Below are 17,713 nucleotides of genomic sequence, written 5' to 3'. Positions count from 1 at the left end.
AACTTGGCAACTTTAAGACTTGTGGACTTCAACTCCCAGAATTCTACAGCCAGCTAAGCAGGCTGAGGAATTCTGGGAGTTGAAGTCCACAAGTCTTTAAATGGCCAAGTTTGGGGACCTGTGCTCTAGAGGCTTCCCTAGAGCCTGGAGAGGGCAAAAATGCCTGCTGCCATTCCTCTGGAAGCCCTCTGCAAGCTGAAAATGCCTTCCCATAGCCTCTGTGTGAGCCAAAAATCATACTGTATATGAAATACTAATGATCTCATAGTCGTTTCAAAAAACCCTTTCTTAGCAAACACCTAGCAGCCAAGAGGAATGTACGTGCCAGATTTCAAGTTTGTAGGCTTTACGGTTCTGGAAATTTTGTGATGATGCCTGAGTGGTGTTTCGCCTTTATATAGAGAGATTCTGGCTCACTTTTCCTATTTATTTATAGATATTTTAGATATTTAAAGAGGGGAAAATAAAATGAGGGAAGTAAAAATATCTCCCCTAATTTTGTAAGAAAATTATTAAAATGAACCTAACATGGTTAGAAAAAAATAGGCTACCAATTTTTGAAATATTTTTTAAATGTTGGGTTTATTTTACCTCAGGGGAGAGAAAAATAAATTCATAGACTCTGAATCAGACCGAAAGCTGCAAGGCAAACCCAATGTCACACAGAATACTGCACACATAGTGCTTGTGTCAAACTATCATATCATAGACAACTAAAAACTAAAGAGACCTATCAATCATCCGGAAAACTGGATTAAAGACAAAAGAAACAGCAAGGGTTATGGATGTTTTCTCTCTTACCAGACGGTCACTGCAAGAAAAATCTTTCTTCTTTTGTCCAGGGGCCCAGTTTGCTGGACGTCCAGCAGCATCTACGAAACAGAAGGAAGATATAAACACATCCATTGCCATGAGATGGGAAACTGATCACTAGGATATCAGTAATATGTTTAAAAACTGGGCTTTGACTTAGAAAGCATCACTGGCCAGGATAAGTAGATTCTGGGAGTGAGTCAAATCTACTCTCTAATGTCATATATAATAGTCTTCCTAGTGGCAGAACTCATCCTGGTGGCACATGCTTAGAATGTAGTACTACCGGCTAACTCTGCTCGCAGCCAGAAGTTCGATCCTGACGTGCACAAGGTTGACTCAGGCTTCCATTCTTCTTAGATCAGAAAAATGATGACTCAGATTATTGGGGGCAATAAACCATCCAGAGAGTGCTGTAAAGCACAATAGGGTGGTTTATAAGTCTATTGCTATTACTTCCTTTGTGCTTGACTCACCTCCTACATAGACACTTTCTTGCAAAGACACTTCTAAGCCACCATTTGCCTTGAAGAAAGGGAAGAGAGAGAGAGAGAAAGGGAAAATCCAGACATGGAACAGCAGACTATGATTTTGCTCCTTCCCAGCCCTTTTCATTCGGACACCCTCTTTTGTACCTTTTTGCACAGATAATCCCACATGCCAAGGACAGGTTTGCGGTAGATTCCTGAATTGGTTGCCACAAAGACCTGCAGAGAAAGGGAGGTAATAAAAGTGAGCCAGGGTCTGGATCCCATCCTTCCCTCAGAAACTGATTCTTACTTTTAGTAATTACTATCTAGGTCCCGGCCCATGACCTGAGTTGAATCTTATAATAATTATTCATTAATTATAATTATATAATTAATTATTTCATAATCACTAGTCTGCTACCAATTAATGGATTCCACTCAATTCCTCACAGGTGACATAAGTGAATGAAGAGATGGAACATTTCTGCAACCTTTGAAGAGACAGAGCAGAGAGCCATTCATTTTAACTAAGGGTCAATGGCTATCATTATTTTCTTTTCTTTCTTTCTTTTTCTTTCTTTCCTTCCTTCTTTCCTCTCTTTCCCCTTTTTCTTTCTTTCTTTCATTTATGCAACCAAAATAAAGGCTGTAGAATAGAATAGAATAGAATAGAATTTTTATTGGCCAAGTGTGATTGGACACACAAGGAATTTGTCTTGGTGCATATGCTCTCAGCGTACATAAAATAAAATATACATTTGTCAAGAATCATGTGATACAACACTTAATGATTGTCATAGGGGTCAAATAAGCAATGAAGAAGCAATATTAATAAAAATCTTAGTTTTTAGAGCAGTGGTTCTCAACCTTTCTAATGTTGCAACCCCTTAATACAGTTCCTCATGTTGTGGTGACCCCCAACCAAAAGTCTAGTGCCAATTCTCCCAACAGAGCTTTAAGCTGATTGGCAGGAAGGTCAGAGGGACACCCCCACTGTAAACACCTGATTGGTCACATTGTAAAAATATGTTCCAAGGTGCCAGAATAGAAGCTTTAGTTCCTAACACCATGGGAAATGTGTCCTTTCCCATGGTCTCAGACGACCCCTGTGAAACGGTCATTTGACTCCCAAAGGGGTTCTGACACCAGGTTATGAACCACTGCATAGAGGAACTTAGCTTGGAGAGATAAGAAACCTTCCCCAACTTGCCAAAAGCATTTCTACATAAAAACCTACATTCTACTTGAAAATATTTGTGGTATAGTTTTCCTTTAAATCCTAATGGATCCACAAGACAACTTAATAACAAAATAAAAACTATATTATTAAAAATAATGACAGCGGTATGAATAACATGCAAAATAAAACATACCAAAATTAGTTACAGAGTAATGGTTACAGTACTTATTACTTTAAATTTTCTCTGAAATAGAGTTCCCTAAAGTTCCATGCTAAATATTAAAATGATGGGAGTTGCAAATTCAACCCATCTAAAAAGGACAGTAAATGAAACAATATAATGGAAATATTATAATTCGCTGCTTGAATTCCTAATTAGAACAAAGCAAACCTTTCTTCCTAGAAATTGGTACAATTTAGGTGCTACAAGCTAGAAATACTTGAGGCATTTTACACATTCTCTTAATGCTCTTCCATCTTTGACTTTTGGGTCCAAATCTTTAATGAAACCATATTTTCTCTTTCCCATTTTTGTTATTCTATGTGTGATGATATGCAACATAATAGTTATTTAACTGCTCTTAGCTCTCTAAATTGGTCATGACGAGATGAGCAGCCACATAAATGGAAAATGAAAAAGAAATCATGAGAGTAACTGGATTTTGCCATAGGCATTCGGAAACACCCCTTTCAATCTGCATTCTTTGCCGAGCAACCTGGGCGAGATTGCTGTCTCTCCTCTTCACTCACCTGCAACGAAACACCCAATCGCTCAATCACAGCTTCTACTTTAGCTTTGAAAATTTCAGGCCTGAGACGCCCACGGCCAATGCCCAGTTGATTAGTAAAGATCACAAGCTGCCAATGAGACGGGAAGACGAGAGATTACTTACAGTAAAAAGGGGGTGACTCGGAAAATGGATGTGAGACAAGGAGGATCATACCCTGTATCCTTCACTCTGCAGCTGCTTCAGCTTGTGGGGTACTTCAGGGTACAGGATCCTGAAAATAGGGAAAACGTTAAAGCTGTCTACATGCTCGTGCTATTATCATCGCTAAAAACATGTAATCCTTAATGCAGAAATGGCACTCCAAATTCACCTCTAGTCCTTTATTCTGCAAAAGTGCTAAGTAATTCTTAAAGTACAGTAGTACCTCTAGATACCAGCTGCTCTACATGCGAGCATTTCAAGATACGAGCTAGGAGGGGAGAGACATTTCTGTTCTACTTCCGAGCTGAAATTCGGGATATGAGCCGAGCGTCCACGAGGTGGCGCAAGAATCCTTGCTTTTGGTTATCTCAGAGGGGAAAAACAACTTGTTCCAGATACGAGTGCCTCGAGATACAAGCTCCCTTATGGAACGAATTATGCTCGTATCTAGGGGTACTACTGTATTTGATCTTTTCCTGAAGGAAGCATAACTAATCCCCATTCTTCTTTTTTCCATTTTTAAAAATATTCCATCTGACTTAAAGGAACTCCAGGTAATGTAATTCCCTTCTTCCTCCATTTACATCGATGAAAATCCTGGCATGTTAGGTCAGGGCTAGAGAACGAGGTAGGCTTAAGTCTCCTGATGGCATCAAAACTGTAATGCTCTCTACATGGGGCTACCTTTGAAAAATGTTCGGAAACTTCAGATTGTGCAGAATGCAGCTGCAAGAGCAATCATGGGCTTCCCTAGGTATGCCCATGTTACACCAACACTCCGCAGTCTGCATTGGTTGCCGATCAGTTTCCAGTAACAATTCAAAGTGTTGGTTATGACCTATAAAACCCTTCATGGCACTGGACCAGATTACCTCAGGGACCGCCTTCTGCTGCACGAATCCCACCGACCAGTTAGGTCCCACAGAGTGGATCTTCTCCGGGTCCCGTCAACTAAGCAATGTCGCCTGGCAGGACCAAGGGGAAGAGCCTTCTCTGTGGCGGCCCCAGCCCCCTGGAACCAACTCCCCCCAGATTAGAACTGCCCCCACCCTCCTTGCCTTTCGTAAACAACTTAAAACCCACCTCTGCCGCCAGGCATGGGGGAATTGAGATCCTCTTTCCCCCTAGGCCTTTACAATTCTATGCATGGTATGTATATATGTATGTTTGGTTTTTATATTAATGGATTTTTAATCATTTCTAATACCAAATTACTATTGTACACTGTTTTATTGTCGCTGTTAGCCGCCCCGAGTATCCGGAGAGGGGCGGCATACAAATCAAATCAAATCAAATCGAATCGAATCAAATAAAAAAATAAAATAAAATAAAACAAATAAATAAATAAATAAAAATAAAAAAATAAAAAAATAAATAAAACTAGCTGGGGACATGCCATTTTTTTCTGGCAGAAGGTTGCTGACTTCAATGCCTGATGTCCTTTAACATTTAAATTACCAATTATCAAGACAATCAAACTAAAGTATTAAAATGCAAAACAAATGCAAATTAATACTTTGTTTCCAAAAAAGATTACTCAATTAACAACACGGATGAAGAATCAGGATTTCTTTTACAACAGCTTTCCCAAAATAATTTTATTTTGTAGTTAAAAATTCTGAAAGGAATCAGTATGGAGAACAGGGACTTACACCCTCTTTTCCCTTCCCTTGCTTGCTCCAAGGAGTTAAAGATATGGCAGCCTGCTGCCTTTCTTCCTTAGGCATCATCTGCATAATTCCTTATTTTTCGGAGTATAAGACACTCCAGCATATAAGATGCACCTAGCTTTTCAGGAAGAAAACAAGAAAAAAAAACCTCTGCCTCTGCCTCCCAGCAATTTGCCTCCTTGCAGCAAACAGTGCAGATGATATACACTGCACGTGTGCCTGACCCATTGAAATAGCAAAGAATTGGAGAAATGTACATTATGGCAGTATATTAATGCCAGAAAGTTTTCTTAAATGTAGTCACACCAACTCCTCCCAATTATTTAAATAGATATACACTAAACATGACTAAGTGAGGGTTTAACTCAGCTTATTTTAATACTACAACAGGACACAGTTGTACTTCAGATTATACTCGTACAGATGCTGTTAAAATTGAGGCAGCTTTCTGGAAGTATATGTTATTCTCTCCCATTTAAAAGAAGATACAATAGCATTGGGTTTGTTTGTTTGTTTATTTATTTGATTTGTATGCCCGGGGCGGCTCACAGCAACAGAACAATACAAATCCAATAGTTAAAAACAATTTAAAATAATATAATTAATAATATAATTTAATATAAAAACAATCATACATCTCATACAAACCATACATAAAGCGGGAATGGCCCAGGGGAATCAATTTCCCCATGCCTGACGGCAGAGGTGGATTTTAAGCATTTATTTAAAAAGATCAAGCATTTATTGAAAAAGCTTCTTCATTTTGTTAAATTGTCTAGAACAATAATAAAGCAGTCTTTAAAAAATGCCTAAGGATTTGAATGTTCTTTAGGCATTTAATATTATTGACTTACCTCCTTGCAGCAAACAGCCAGTTTTAGTTTCAGTGAGGCTGATTAGTACAAGAAACTAATAGTTTCAGGCTGCAGAAAATGCTATAGCCTATTCGTGCCTGCAGCCTGGTGGTCAGGAGGCTGGCAATCCCTTGCTTGTGCTAATCAGAGTATGCACTGTTTGCTGCAAGGAGGCAAATTGCTGGAAGGCAGAGGCCAAAGGGTAGGGGTGCATGGGTGGGGCTACATTCTGTGTACAGTGGTACCTCTACTTACAAACTTAATTCGTTCCGTGACCAGGTTCTTAAGTAGAAAAGTTTGTAAGAAGAAGCAATTTTCCCCAAAGGAATCAATGTAAAAGCAAATAATGCATGTGATTGGGGAAACCACAGGGAGGGTGGAGGCCGTTTCCTCCCAGGAGATTCCTAGAGAGGCCCCACAGAGGCTTCTCCCTGCCCTTTCCAGTTACAGTTTTGGAGGCTTGGATTTGTAAGTGGAAAATGGTTCTTGAGAAGAGGCCAAAAAAAATATTGAACACCCGGTTCTTATATAGAAAAGTTTGTAAGTAGAGGCGTTCTTAGGTAGAGGTACCACTGTATAAGATGCAGCCAAATTTTCACCCTCTTGAGGAGGCAGGGGAGTGCATCTTATACTCCGAAAAATACAGTACTTTTGCAACGTTAGTTGAGAAAGATTCCACAGGTGTCAAACAAAATAGATTTTCAAATCTAGCATTCACTTTCTCCAGCTAAGAAAGAACTTCCACACCAACTAACTGGTTGTCTATAAATCTGCTCTTCCTGCTACATCCCTTAGCTCTGTGCTTACCTCCAGTCATCAGGACTTATAGGAAACACTTTTCCAGATTGTGTTGTAATAAGGGTTCCATCCAGATCAAACCCTGCCACCTGGGTGAAAAAGCACCAAAAAAGCCTCACATCCACACTCACTAACCACCCATAGTTAACACTACTTGCCTTATTTTTCATTCATATATTACTCCATTAATTTTTATCTCATCTTTCATTTAAGAGCCCATGGCAGTATATATATAATATAATGTGTTCTTTTCTTCCATTTTTTACATAACTCTTATTGAGAAAGGTTGGGCTGAGAAAGAGACTGGCGCAAAGTCACCCAGTGAGCTTTCATGTACGAATAAACAAGAATACCAATCCAGTACTTTAACCAGTATGTCGTACTTTTGCAGATAAAAAGCAAAATGTCCAGATTTTACAAAATCAGAACATTGTTTGACAGTCCTGGTGATTATGAGATCATTGGAATATATTCCTTTAACAAGAAGAATCATCCAAATACACAAGTTCCCTGGATTGCTTGGAATTATGACACCATAGTAATAATTAAAATTGGAGTTGCCTCCAATAGAAATAATGTGTGTGTGTGTGCATGCATGTAAGCATGCATGCATTTAATTGAGACATACTGGATAAAAGGCACTTTTCCAAAAGTGATATTTTTAAAAAAAACTCAATGGAACTTGCACCTAAATATTTTATGGGGTCCTTGGTTCTTGCTGAGCTTAGTCATTTTTTTCTATACATTTCATTACCCAATAAGGTAACAATGTTAGCAAGAATCCCAAAGTTCAGCCTTGAACTGCAAATATTTTTGCCTACTGATAAATACTTTGTTTACTTTGTGCAATAATCTGTTCATCATTACTCTGCATTTGTAAATAAAGAACAAAGAATAAAATAAATTGTTTTACTCTGTTGTTAGAGACATATACTCGATTTGTGTAGTTATGGACCAGTTACACAAAACTTCACCTTATATTTCAAAGAACTGGACAGAATGCAGAAATAGCATTATTTTTTCTTGAGCAACGTTTGAATAAGTATTATTTCTGAAGCTACATTTCAAAGCAACAGGCAAGGAGACTTACTTTAGTACTTGACACTATTCCCTTTTTGGTGAAAATCAGCAGCTTGCCGTGGTCTTCCCAGGAATCACAGGGCTGGGGGGCCAGTTTTGAAAGAGGCTTTGGAGAAGAGTGTGCCTGTGCTGCCGTCTCTTGCAACTGCCTCAGTTTCTCACTTATAAATGAGTCATCATCATCCTCTTCTTCAGAAGGACCAGAAACCTTGAGACGTTTGGCTGCATGGGCCTTGCCATCTTCTTCTGTCTTCTGCTGAATCTGCTTGCTGCAGAAGAATTCCAGTGGGTTCTTTTTTGCAGAGTTGTCATCTTGCTCAAAGTGGATGTAATAAGGATACTGTCTGTTTACTAGGCACAGAGTCTCTCCTTCTTGGAGTGTTGTGCTGTCTCCACAACTCAGGTGTATCTCTTCCACAGAGGTGGGATTTATACCTCGCTGCCAACACATAATAATAGGAGAATGTCATGTATGGTCATCTGGCTCTTATATTTTATACCCAGGGAATGGGTGGTTAATTTTGAAATTGCCTCTGCAATTAATTTAATCATGGCATATGGTTAAAAAGTTCCCTTTGGGAAGGAAGGCAGCTGACATTGCAGCAAAATGGTGCGGATGAGCGATACCTCTGCAAAGTCCCGCCGATTTCTTCAAGTCTGGAGGCTCTAAGGGGTCAAACGTCACCCTGTAGGGGTGACGAAGAGAGAGGATGCTTTGGTGATCTCAAGGAGAGTGCAGTCTCCTCGTTTGACCCAAAGAAAGCCCCTTGAACCGGCAGAAGAAGGACACCCATTATAGCTGTCTAGAAGCCGTGACAGATGAAACGGAAGAGAAGAAAGGAAAGATCTTGTAACAGTGTGCTTGGTCTGGATAAGAACTTTCCAACCTTTCCCATGGAATTTTCTGTAAAACATCCTCCTTTTGAAAGTGGGACTCAATGGAGATACGGTAAATAGCAGCGGCTAAAATCTGAAGCTGCTGTCAGTTTTGAAAAATAAAAGTAATCGACAGAAGTAATCTTAAAGATAAAGAATAGGCTGGTTTAGATAGTTTTAGCAACCTAAATCATTTCAAAATTCTAGAAAATCTTTTTATTACCATTTTGAGTTGAAGGACTTTTGAAAATTATTGGAAAATAGTTTTGGAGACATTTTATTTTCAGAAAAAGAGAAGAAGAAAAAAGTAACCAATAGTTGTCAATTTAGAGCTGAAAAAAGTGAGAGGTGAATTAGCTGGAATACACAAAATAATCCCTACAAACTGATTATATTTGGTGCTTGGAGACAGACTGAAAACATCCAATTTTCAGAACCCTGAGGATTTATAAACATGTGTGAGAATGTGACTAAGCTTGGAGTTTTGAAACATGATAAGAGATTATTTAATGGAATGATTGTGTGAACTGTTCCAATATTGGCTATCTTGGTGTGTTGAATCATTGGGATAGTGGGACTTACATTGAATAAATCATTACATTTATTAAAATAAGGCAAAATGGGGCAGGAGAAAAAGTGTATTATTAAAAGAATTACTATTGATGCTCCTAGGTACACAGGAAATAATGATAAGGAACCATAGAGATTAAGGAATTGGTGCATGACATAGTTGTGAGACCAGAAATTCATAAGCAAATGACACTGAACAATGATCTGGAAACACAGGAAATAGAAGAGGAAACAGAAACAATAGAGGAAAAGACAGTGGAGGAAAGATGAAAAATGATACTAAAAGAGTAAAGAGTAAATGATGAAATAAAAAAGGTAAATTACATTTCAAGAGATCAAAAAATAATAGAGGATATACAGAAAGACATCCCTGAAGTAAGGAAAATATTATTGAAAGGTGTACTGAAGGCTCAAAAGAGTGAACAAGCAGCAGAAATAGAATAAATTCTTAGATCAAATACGAACGAGACAAGAAGATACTATAAGAATCCAAGAGAGGACTATTGGAGATGTGCCAAGAAGTCAGTAAGAGTGGAGATACAAAAGCAGGCAAGAGGTGAGGGATAAACATAGAATATACTTTATAAAGGAGTTGCTCTATTAAGTAGAAAGATAGAAACTAGAAATGGGGAAAATATTATTTGTCTAATTTGGAAATTACTTTATTAATGATTAGAAAATAGATGTAGCAGTTAGAAATGCACATATGTAAACAAAGATGAAGTAATTTGTATAATTGAATAATGAGCACTGAATAATCAAGACAAGTAAACCTTATGATTATTTGGATAATGGTTATTAATGTGATCTCTATATGATGCCTATGTTTGATATTATCAATCGAGTATAGAGTAACTGAACAAAGGGTTTAATTAAATAATGCAATTTTTTTTAATGTTAAGTGAAGACGGTGGCAATGGCTGAGAACAATAATTGTGTGAATAAGATGTACTACCTGTAGATAAAAGAGATTGTACACAGACTGTACACTATTATTGTGAATATACAACCCAAGAAAGCTGTATTTCTATTACTACGACAAAAACAACAATAATTATGCTCCCTTTGGAATCAAACAGGATACTTCAAAGTTTTCCCAAACTCACCTGTGTGACTCGAACTGACCGGTAGGCATAATTTGCCAGCAACTCCACTATGAGAACAGAAAAAGAGAAGATGGAGTTAATTTTCAGAGTTCTGCAAGAAATGTTTCAACTAATCTTACACTTAGCTGGACCAAGATTATTTTATGAATGAAAGTGAACATACATGTCCCAGGATAAAATTGCAGGGCCCAAACTGGGTCAGTCACCAGAACTAGTGATTTCCGAACTGTTGGTTCATGCTGGAGTCAATCTTCAGGGAACTTCTTTTCAGCAAAGTGTGTGCTGTTCTCTGTGTGATATTTACAGTTCGTGTTTTTATGTGGCTTTTTAGATGTTGATTGGGATGTGTTAATGGCTGTTGTTTGCTTGTGCTGCCCAGCCCTCGCCTTCTAAGAACTTAATAGACCTGTTTCCCAGTGAATCACTTCACTGGCTGTTTTTGTGCCTGTTCGTCCAACAATCTTAGTAACTGCAAAATTGAATGTGTGTCCATGTACAAGACTGGACTCTGTAAAATACTTTTCAAAATTGCTGTTTAATGTATAAAGCAATTTAGGAAGAAAATATATATGCATAAGTCAACACCAAAAAACCTGGAATGATAGTTAGAAAAAAGGAATGGTGAGTAAGTTGGGGAAGAATGGAGGGGAGAGAAACAGACGAAATTAAAGAGAAATGTGGAGAATAAAGGAAGGGAATAAGAGCAAAACAAATGTTATTTGCCTTACCAGTATTTATTCAAATCTTTGGAATCCTTAGTAACCCTTACCTCAGTTTTACCTCTATCTTCTCATTCTCTTCAACAAAAAATATCAATTAATTCATATTGATGAAATTTGTATTGCATTTGAAAATATATACCAAAATAAGAAAAAAATAGAGCATAAAAATATTAAAGCTTTTGGATTTCTAGAAGGTAAAACATAGGGGAAAGATAGTGTTTTTGTAACAGCACAGAGAATTGAATCTGAACTAAATTTCAACATACCTCATATGATTTACACAGAATACCAATTCCTTTCCAATTATAATATTGCACAGGGAGAATTCAAAACATGGTACATAACTTCAGCTACACCAAATGTTACGACAAGCCAGTGAATTAACTGGAGAAGAAAACTTCTATAAACACCACACACTTTGTGTGCCCACAAAGCATACACTCTACTAGAGAGACGTTCCTTGAAGAAAGATTCCAGTATGTGTCCAAAGGGTTAGAAGACCCTTGGGATTTGGTGATTCACCCAGATTGGATCCTGCAATATTATCCTGGGACACATCTATTTGCCTTCATTTGTAAGGAAAAAATTGTTCCCGGAGGCAATTTTCTAGTACAGTGATACCTCATCTTACAAACTTAATTGGTTCCAGGACGAGGTTCTTAAGGTGAAAAGTTTGTAAGACGAAACAATGTTTCCCATAGGAATCAATGGAAAAGTGATTAATGCGTGGAAGCCCAAAGCCATCCAAAGCGCCTGTTTTTGCGCTGCTGGGATTCCCCTGTGGCTCCCCTCCATGGGAAACCCCACCTCCGACTTCTGTGTTTTTGCGATGCAGCAGGGGAAACCCAGCAGGGGAACCCCAGCATCACAAAAATGGGCACTTTGCTGGGAATGGAAGTCCGGAAGTGGGGTTTCCCAGCGAAGGGAGCATCAGTGAAATCGCAGCATCGTAAAAACTTGTTTAAACGAGTGCTTTGCTGGCAACGGAAGTGCGGAGGTGGGGCATCCCAGCGGCGGCAGTGGGTTTGTAAGGTGAAAATAGTTTGTAAGAAGAGACGAAAAAATCTTAAACCCTGGGTTTGTATCTCAAAAAGTTTGTATGATGAGGCGTTTGTAAGACGAGGTATCACTGTACTAATAATGATACCTTTTCAAAGACAAGAAAACCTACAGACCTTGAGTTCGGGAACATTTCCTATCAGTGATAAGGGTTTCTGGACCCCTGCCTAGAACTACAGTCACACCATCAGGCAGAAGAACTGGATCATGTCGCTTATCTTGACTGATGAGAAAGCACTGCATACTGGGGAGCATCCTGAAAAAAATGAGAGCAACCTAGTGCCATGCTTACCTTTCCATGATATAGCAAATCCCACTGAAAGCATGCAAGAAATACATCCTGTACTAAGAACATATGTTGAACTTTGAACATTTTAACCCTGCTGTGCTGTAGTTTGAGACCCTGTAAAAATTTTCCCTACATATCTGAAACTTGAAATTTCATGACTTTTCATCATTTCAGGGGTTCTCTCTATGATAATTTTTTTTTTGGGGGGAGGGGGAGGTTCTTGCTGAAAAAAAAAGTCACACTTGTACTGTTCCCGAGTCACCCTGACCTGGACCGAAAATTCTTCATTTGAAGTGCTTATGTTTGGTCAATTTGAAAAACCTTTTCACTTGGAAAGTAGTCTGAACATTTCTGCACACAATGATATGAAAATTGAACTGAAAAAAATTATGCATATTGCTTTATTTTGATTATAAAAGGCAGACACCCCCCTTTATTTGTGAACTTTTTTTCAATTTATAGTTTAGCTTGCAAAATGTGTTCAATTTTACTAAAGTTGGTGTGGGATTGGTAGTTTGAACATTTCTGAACGTAAGAAAAATATAAATGAACGGAAAAAAATGATGCTTATTGGTTTTTTAAAATCAGAAATAAGGCCTCCCCCTCCCCCAGCTGCTTGCAACCATTTTCACTTTATATTTTTTTAGGATCCAAATCCGAAATATTTTTAATATCTTAGGCATTCATTTACTCAATTTAATATTGCTGATCATCAAAAAACTATTTTTGGGGTGTGGCTAATTTTTTTCTGGGCAAAAAAAAAATCACGTGGAGTCTGTTTCTGGTCGTATACGACCTGGACCAAAAAGAATTTTTTTAGGTACTTGAATTTGGTCTTTTTGAAAACTTTTTCCACTGGGAAACTAGTTTGAACATTTATGAATGTAATGATATGAAAATTGAACTGAAAAAATTGAGGCTTATATTTTTATTTTGATCAAAAAGTGCCTCCCCCCATTTTTTCTGAATTTCATGTCAATTTATATTTTTTTAGGCTACAAATCTGTAAGGAATTTCCCCCCAAAAGTTTTGATATACTAAATTGAACATTCTTGATCATAAGAAAAATAGAAATGAACTGGAAAAAAATATTCTTATTTGTTTATTTTGGCCACAAAAGGGCCACGCACCCCTCGGCCTTGCTGTGTGCCATTATTTTCACTTTTTATATATATCTGGCTAGAAATATTTGGAATATCCTTTTGAAAAGCAAGCACATGATAGCCAGACAACTACTTTTATGAAAGAAATCCATTTTACTAAAAACAAGTATGTAAGTTTGAAATCAACAGCGTAATTTTTATATAAATTGGAATAATTGAACACGGGGGGGGGGACTTTTATGTGCAAAATAAACAAATATGCATCAATTTTCCAGTTCAATTTTCATATCATTATGTTCAGAAATGTTCAAGCTACCAATCCCACACCAGGTTTAGTAAAATAGAACACATTTTGCAAGCAAAACTATCCATAAATTGAAAATATTTTCACAAAAACGGGGGGGTGCGCATTTTATCAGCAAAATAAAGCAATAAGCATTAATTTTTTTCCTTTCCATTTTCATTTCAATGTGTGCAGAAATGTTCAAACTTGTTTCCAAGTGAAAAAAGCTTTCAAAAAGACCAAATATAAGTACCTAGAATGATCAATTTGCGGTCTAGGTCAAATAAACTTGGGAACATAACATTTGTTTTTCATAACACTTGTAGTGTTCGGGTCTATTTGACCCGAAACAAACAAAAAATTATTTTAGGTACTTGAATTTGGTCTTTTTGATAACTTTTCTCACTGGGAAACAAGTTTGAACATTTCTGAACATAATGATATCAAAATTGAACTGAAAAAACTGATGCTGAAAAAATTAAAACAGTGGGGGGTGGTGACTTTTATGTGCAAAATAAACTAATATGCACCAATTTTTCTAGTTCAATTTTCATATCATCATGTTCAGAAATGTTCAAGCTACCAATCCCACACCAGGTGTAGTAAAATAGAACACATTTTGCAAGCAAAACTATCCATAAATTGAAAAATATTTCACAAAACGGGGGGGGGGGGCATTTTATCAGCAAAATAAACCAATAAGCATTACTTTTTTCATTTTAGGTACTTGAATTTGGTCTTTTTGAAAACCTTTCTCACTGGTACACATAACATTAGGGAGTTTTATCGAATAGCACAGCAGGTGCTTTGAACTTTGGGAGCAGGTTGAGAAGAAAAAACTAAATTAGAAAGTATTGTTCAATACTTTTCAAACTTGGCTACTTGAAGATGTATGGACTACAACTCCCAGAATTCCATAGCCATCATGGTTGTCTGGATCATTCTGGGGTTTCAAATCTCACATCTTCATGCTACCAAAGTTAAGAAACATTGCTATAAATGAACTAGAGAAACAAAAAAAAGTGATAGGCCAAATTTGTATTTATTAGATTTGTATGCCGCCCCTCTCCGTAGATTGATATAAATCCTTACAACAAACATTCATTATTACAAATGAAATGTTTAAATTATCTGAATATCTAATTAGTGTTTCTTAAACTCTTTGCATTTAGGATTTCTTCCTACTTTTACTAAAACTTTTGTTTGTATATTTATCAATATTTATCCTATTAACAATTAAAATCATTGCATTTTTTGCAGGGCATTTATTGAATCATGTAAAATAACATTAAACTCATGGGACATTAACTTAAAAGTATTTTTCACAAACCCCCCCCCCCCCCCCCACGTATTTAAGAAAGAAAGAAAGAAAGAAAGAAAGAAAGAAAGAAAGAAAGAAAGAAAGAAAGAAAGAAAGATTTCACAGATTTCACAATCCCTAAAGAGTCTTGGCAAAGCCCAGGAGTCTTCACATCACATTTAAAAAGTACAGTTCTAAATTATCTAAAACTCTGGGTAGCAGCCAAGCAAAGACTGGAAAAGAGAGGAAATAATTCAACAATTTAAACTGGGATTACATGAGTTTATAAGTTTAGAAAGATATATTTTTGACAGGATTTCAGGTTCTGTCGCCCACGTGAAGTGGGAAGCAAAAGTTCCACCTTACCAAGACTCCTAACTAGTAAATGGGACCATAAAAATCTTATTTTGCATCCGCAGAAACATGAAGCTGAGACGTTATTCAAGAGTATGAAGTCCGAAAGGCGGAACAACACCTTCCACTGATACGAGTAGGAAGTGAACTCCATCCGCCCTCGGACCATTCAGTTTAAGTAGCTTTTTATCCAAAAAATTACTCTCTCTATAGAGGTAGGAAACTACAGAAAGGCTTTCTGAAAGGCTTTCTATCTTCACCGGGAGGAGAAAACGAAAACCATCTAATTTTCACGTCCCAAGGAATCATAAAGCTGGGGGGAAAGTAATTTCTCCCGCTTTTAGAGGGAGATTTCCATTAGGCTCTAAAGCTGCAGCCCCGCACACTTTTGCCCAAGACAAAGCCACACTAAACGGGCACATGCACACACCCTTTCAGAATCCAACCCTTCCTGATTCATTCTGCGTAGGGAGAATCTGTCCATCTTGTCTGTCTGTCTGTCCATCCATCCACCCACCCACCCACCCATCAATCTCTGCAGGGAACGATTCTTGGTCATTAGAATTTTCGGTTCCCCCTCGCTCCCCCCACCCCGGACGCACAAGCACAGGTGTGGGAAAGCAAGAGTTTTCATGCAGTTGTTTTGATCAGATCACGAATACAGATTGCAGGGAAAAGATTAAAACTCCTTTATTCTCCCGTGTCCTTGCTGCCATCAACCCTGCAGCCCCCGCCCTCCTCCGCCATCAACATCCCCCAACCTGGTGCTATTTATGTATCTATTTATGTATCCATCCATCCATCCATCCAATTAACAGTTCCCATCACTGGTGGGGAGGTCTGGTGTTGTCCGCCAACGCATCTGGAGGCGGGAAGGACACCAAGTGGAGGAGGGCATCACACCCAGCCACGCTGGAGGAGGAAAAGTCACTGATTATTCGATTGTGCTCAGAACGATATTAGTTAGAAATTGATTATAAGGGTAGGTCGTCATTGAGAAAATCTATCTATGGAATTGCTAGGAATAAAAACACGATTTCATGGCATGTAATCGTTTTGTTTTTTTAAACTACCCATCGAGTAGAGACAAATCACCTTCCCCAAACACACCTTAGGCTGCGGCAAAGGTCGGTCTAATCAAATGGTTTTCTCGGCGGCCCATCCAGCCCAAATTCGGTTCGGAGCGATCCGTAGAAGCAACAGCTTCATGCTCCGCGGACTGGTTGGCTGCAGACTAGCCGACTTTGCATTTTAAGTGAAGCACGGTCACAATTTGGACGAAGCCGGAAATAGTATACGACTCTCTATTCCTATCTCTTCAGTAGCTCGGTGCTTGAGTAAGTCCCCTTCCGAGGGTGCACGAGAAGGACTGGAAATGAGTTCCGGCAACTTTGGTTCCCTTTCAAGTTGTTCCCTGGGAATGAAGGGGCGCCTATGGTAAAAGGATATATGTAATTTACCAGAAATGACCTTGGTTACTCCTAAAGACTAGCCGGTAAAATAGTCTGTAATTTTTAAAAAGCTTGATGCTGTTACAAACAAAAAGGAACATGGGTGGGGGTGGAACAGGAGGAACTACCTTTTTAAAGTGAGAATTGGCATATATGACCATGTCAGTCTGGAATATTAATACTGTATATACTATATAGCATTTGTTAAAAAAATGAACAGAGAACTTCCATTTTATTCATATGAAATGCACCTATTTGTTAAATTGTAACAAAATTATTAAAGCTAGTGTAATTATTACAAAACAATTGAAGCTTATTTGATGGTGACTTGCTGATGTTGTTGGGAAAGTCAGTCCCATATTCCAGAACTGTAGCTGTAGTCCCTCCCTTCCCTTCCTTTCCTCTTCTCTCCTTTCGTTTCTTCTTCCTGGACTGGATTAATTGCTCTCAGCCAAGATTTCTCCACTGACCACCTAAATTTTTTCGTGGACCACCAGTGGCCACAAATAAGGCAATGGGTCCAGATGGCATCCACCCCAGAGTTCTTAAAGAACTCAGATATGTGATTGCTACCCCCTTGACTGATTTGTTTAACCAATCCCTGTTAACACGAGATGTTCCTAATGATTGGAGAATGGCCAGTGTTGTGCCTATCCACAAGAAGAGCAGTAGAGAAGAAGCTTCTAACTACAGGCCAGTTAACTTGACATCAGTTATACTTAAAATGATGGAGACTCTACTCAAAAAGAGGATAAATCAGCACCTAAAAACCAATAACTTATTGGATCCAAACCAGCATGGCT

The 17,713-nt window shown here is 38.1% G+C and overlaps 1 protein-coding gene across 2 annotated transcripts in view; it reads right to left on the bottom strand.

Moving 5' to 3' along the window:
- PNKP (polynucleotide kinase 3'-phosphatase) overlaps window positions 1–16,729 on the bottom strand; it is a 30,388-nt gene extending 13,659 nt beyond the window's left edge. Inside the window, exons 1-10 of one of the 2 annotated variants that reach the window (XM_070728957.1) lie at window positions 16,570–16,729; window positions 12,247–12,386; window positions 10,350–10,396; window positions 7,808–8,236; window positions 6,727–6,806; window positions 3,408–3,465; window positions 3,214–3,321; window positions 1,449–1,520; window positions 1,290–1,338; window positions 802–872 (exon numbers count right to left, since the gene is read on the bottom strand). In XM_070728957.1, coding sequence (XP_070585058.1) covers window positions 802–872; window positions 1,290–1,338; window positions 1,449–1,520; window positions 3,214–3,321; window positions 3,408–3,465; window positions 6,727–6,806; window positions 7,808–8,236; window positions 10,350–10,396; window positions 12,247–12,385 — 1,053 coding nt within the window. In that variant the 5' untranslated portion in view covers window position 12,386; window positions 16,570–16,729. Of the gene's footprint in view, window positions 1–801; window positions 873–1,289; window positions 1,339–1,448; window positions 1,521–3,213; window positions 3,322–3,407; window positions 3,466–6,726; window positions 6,807–7,807; window positions 8,237–10,349; window positions 10,397–12,246; window positions 12,387–15,471; window positions 15,622–16,569 lie in introns of those variants that run through there. The other variant, XM_070728958.1, reaches the window with a different exon arrangement.
- Between the last annotated feature and the right edge of the window lie 984 nt (window positions 16,730–17,713).

Source organism: Erythrolamprus reginae, chromosome Z, assembly GCF_031021105.1.
Source record: "Erythrolamprus reginae isolate rEryReg1 chromosome Z, rEryReg1.hap1, whole genome shotgun sequence".
Classification (NCBI taxonomy): Eukaryota; Metazoa; Chordata; class Lepidosauria; order Squamata; family Dipsadidae; genus Erythrolamprus; species Erythrolamprus reginae.
Note: the sequence above shows the minus strand (reverse complement) of the source record. Positions and strands in the feature narration are given on the sequence as shown.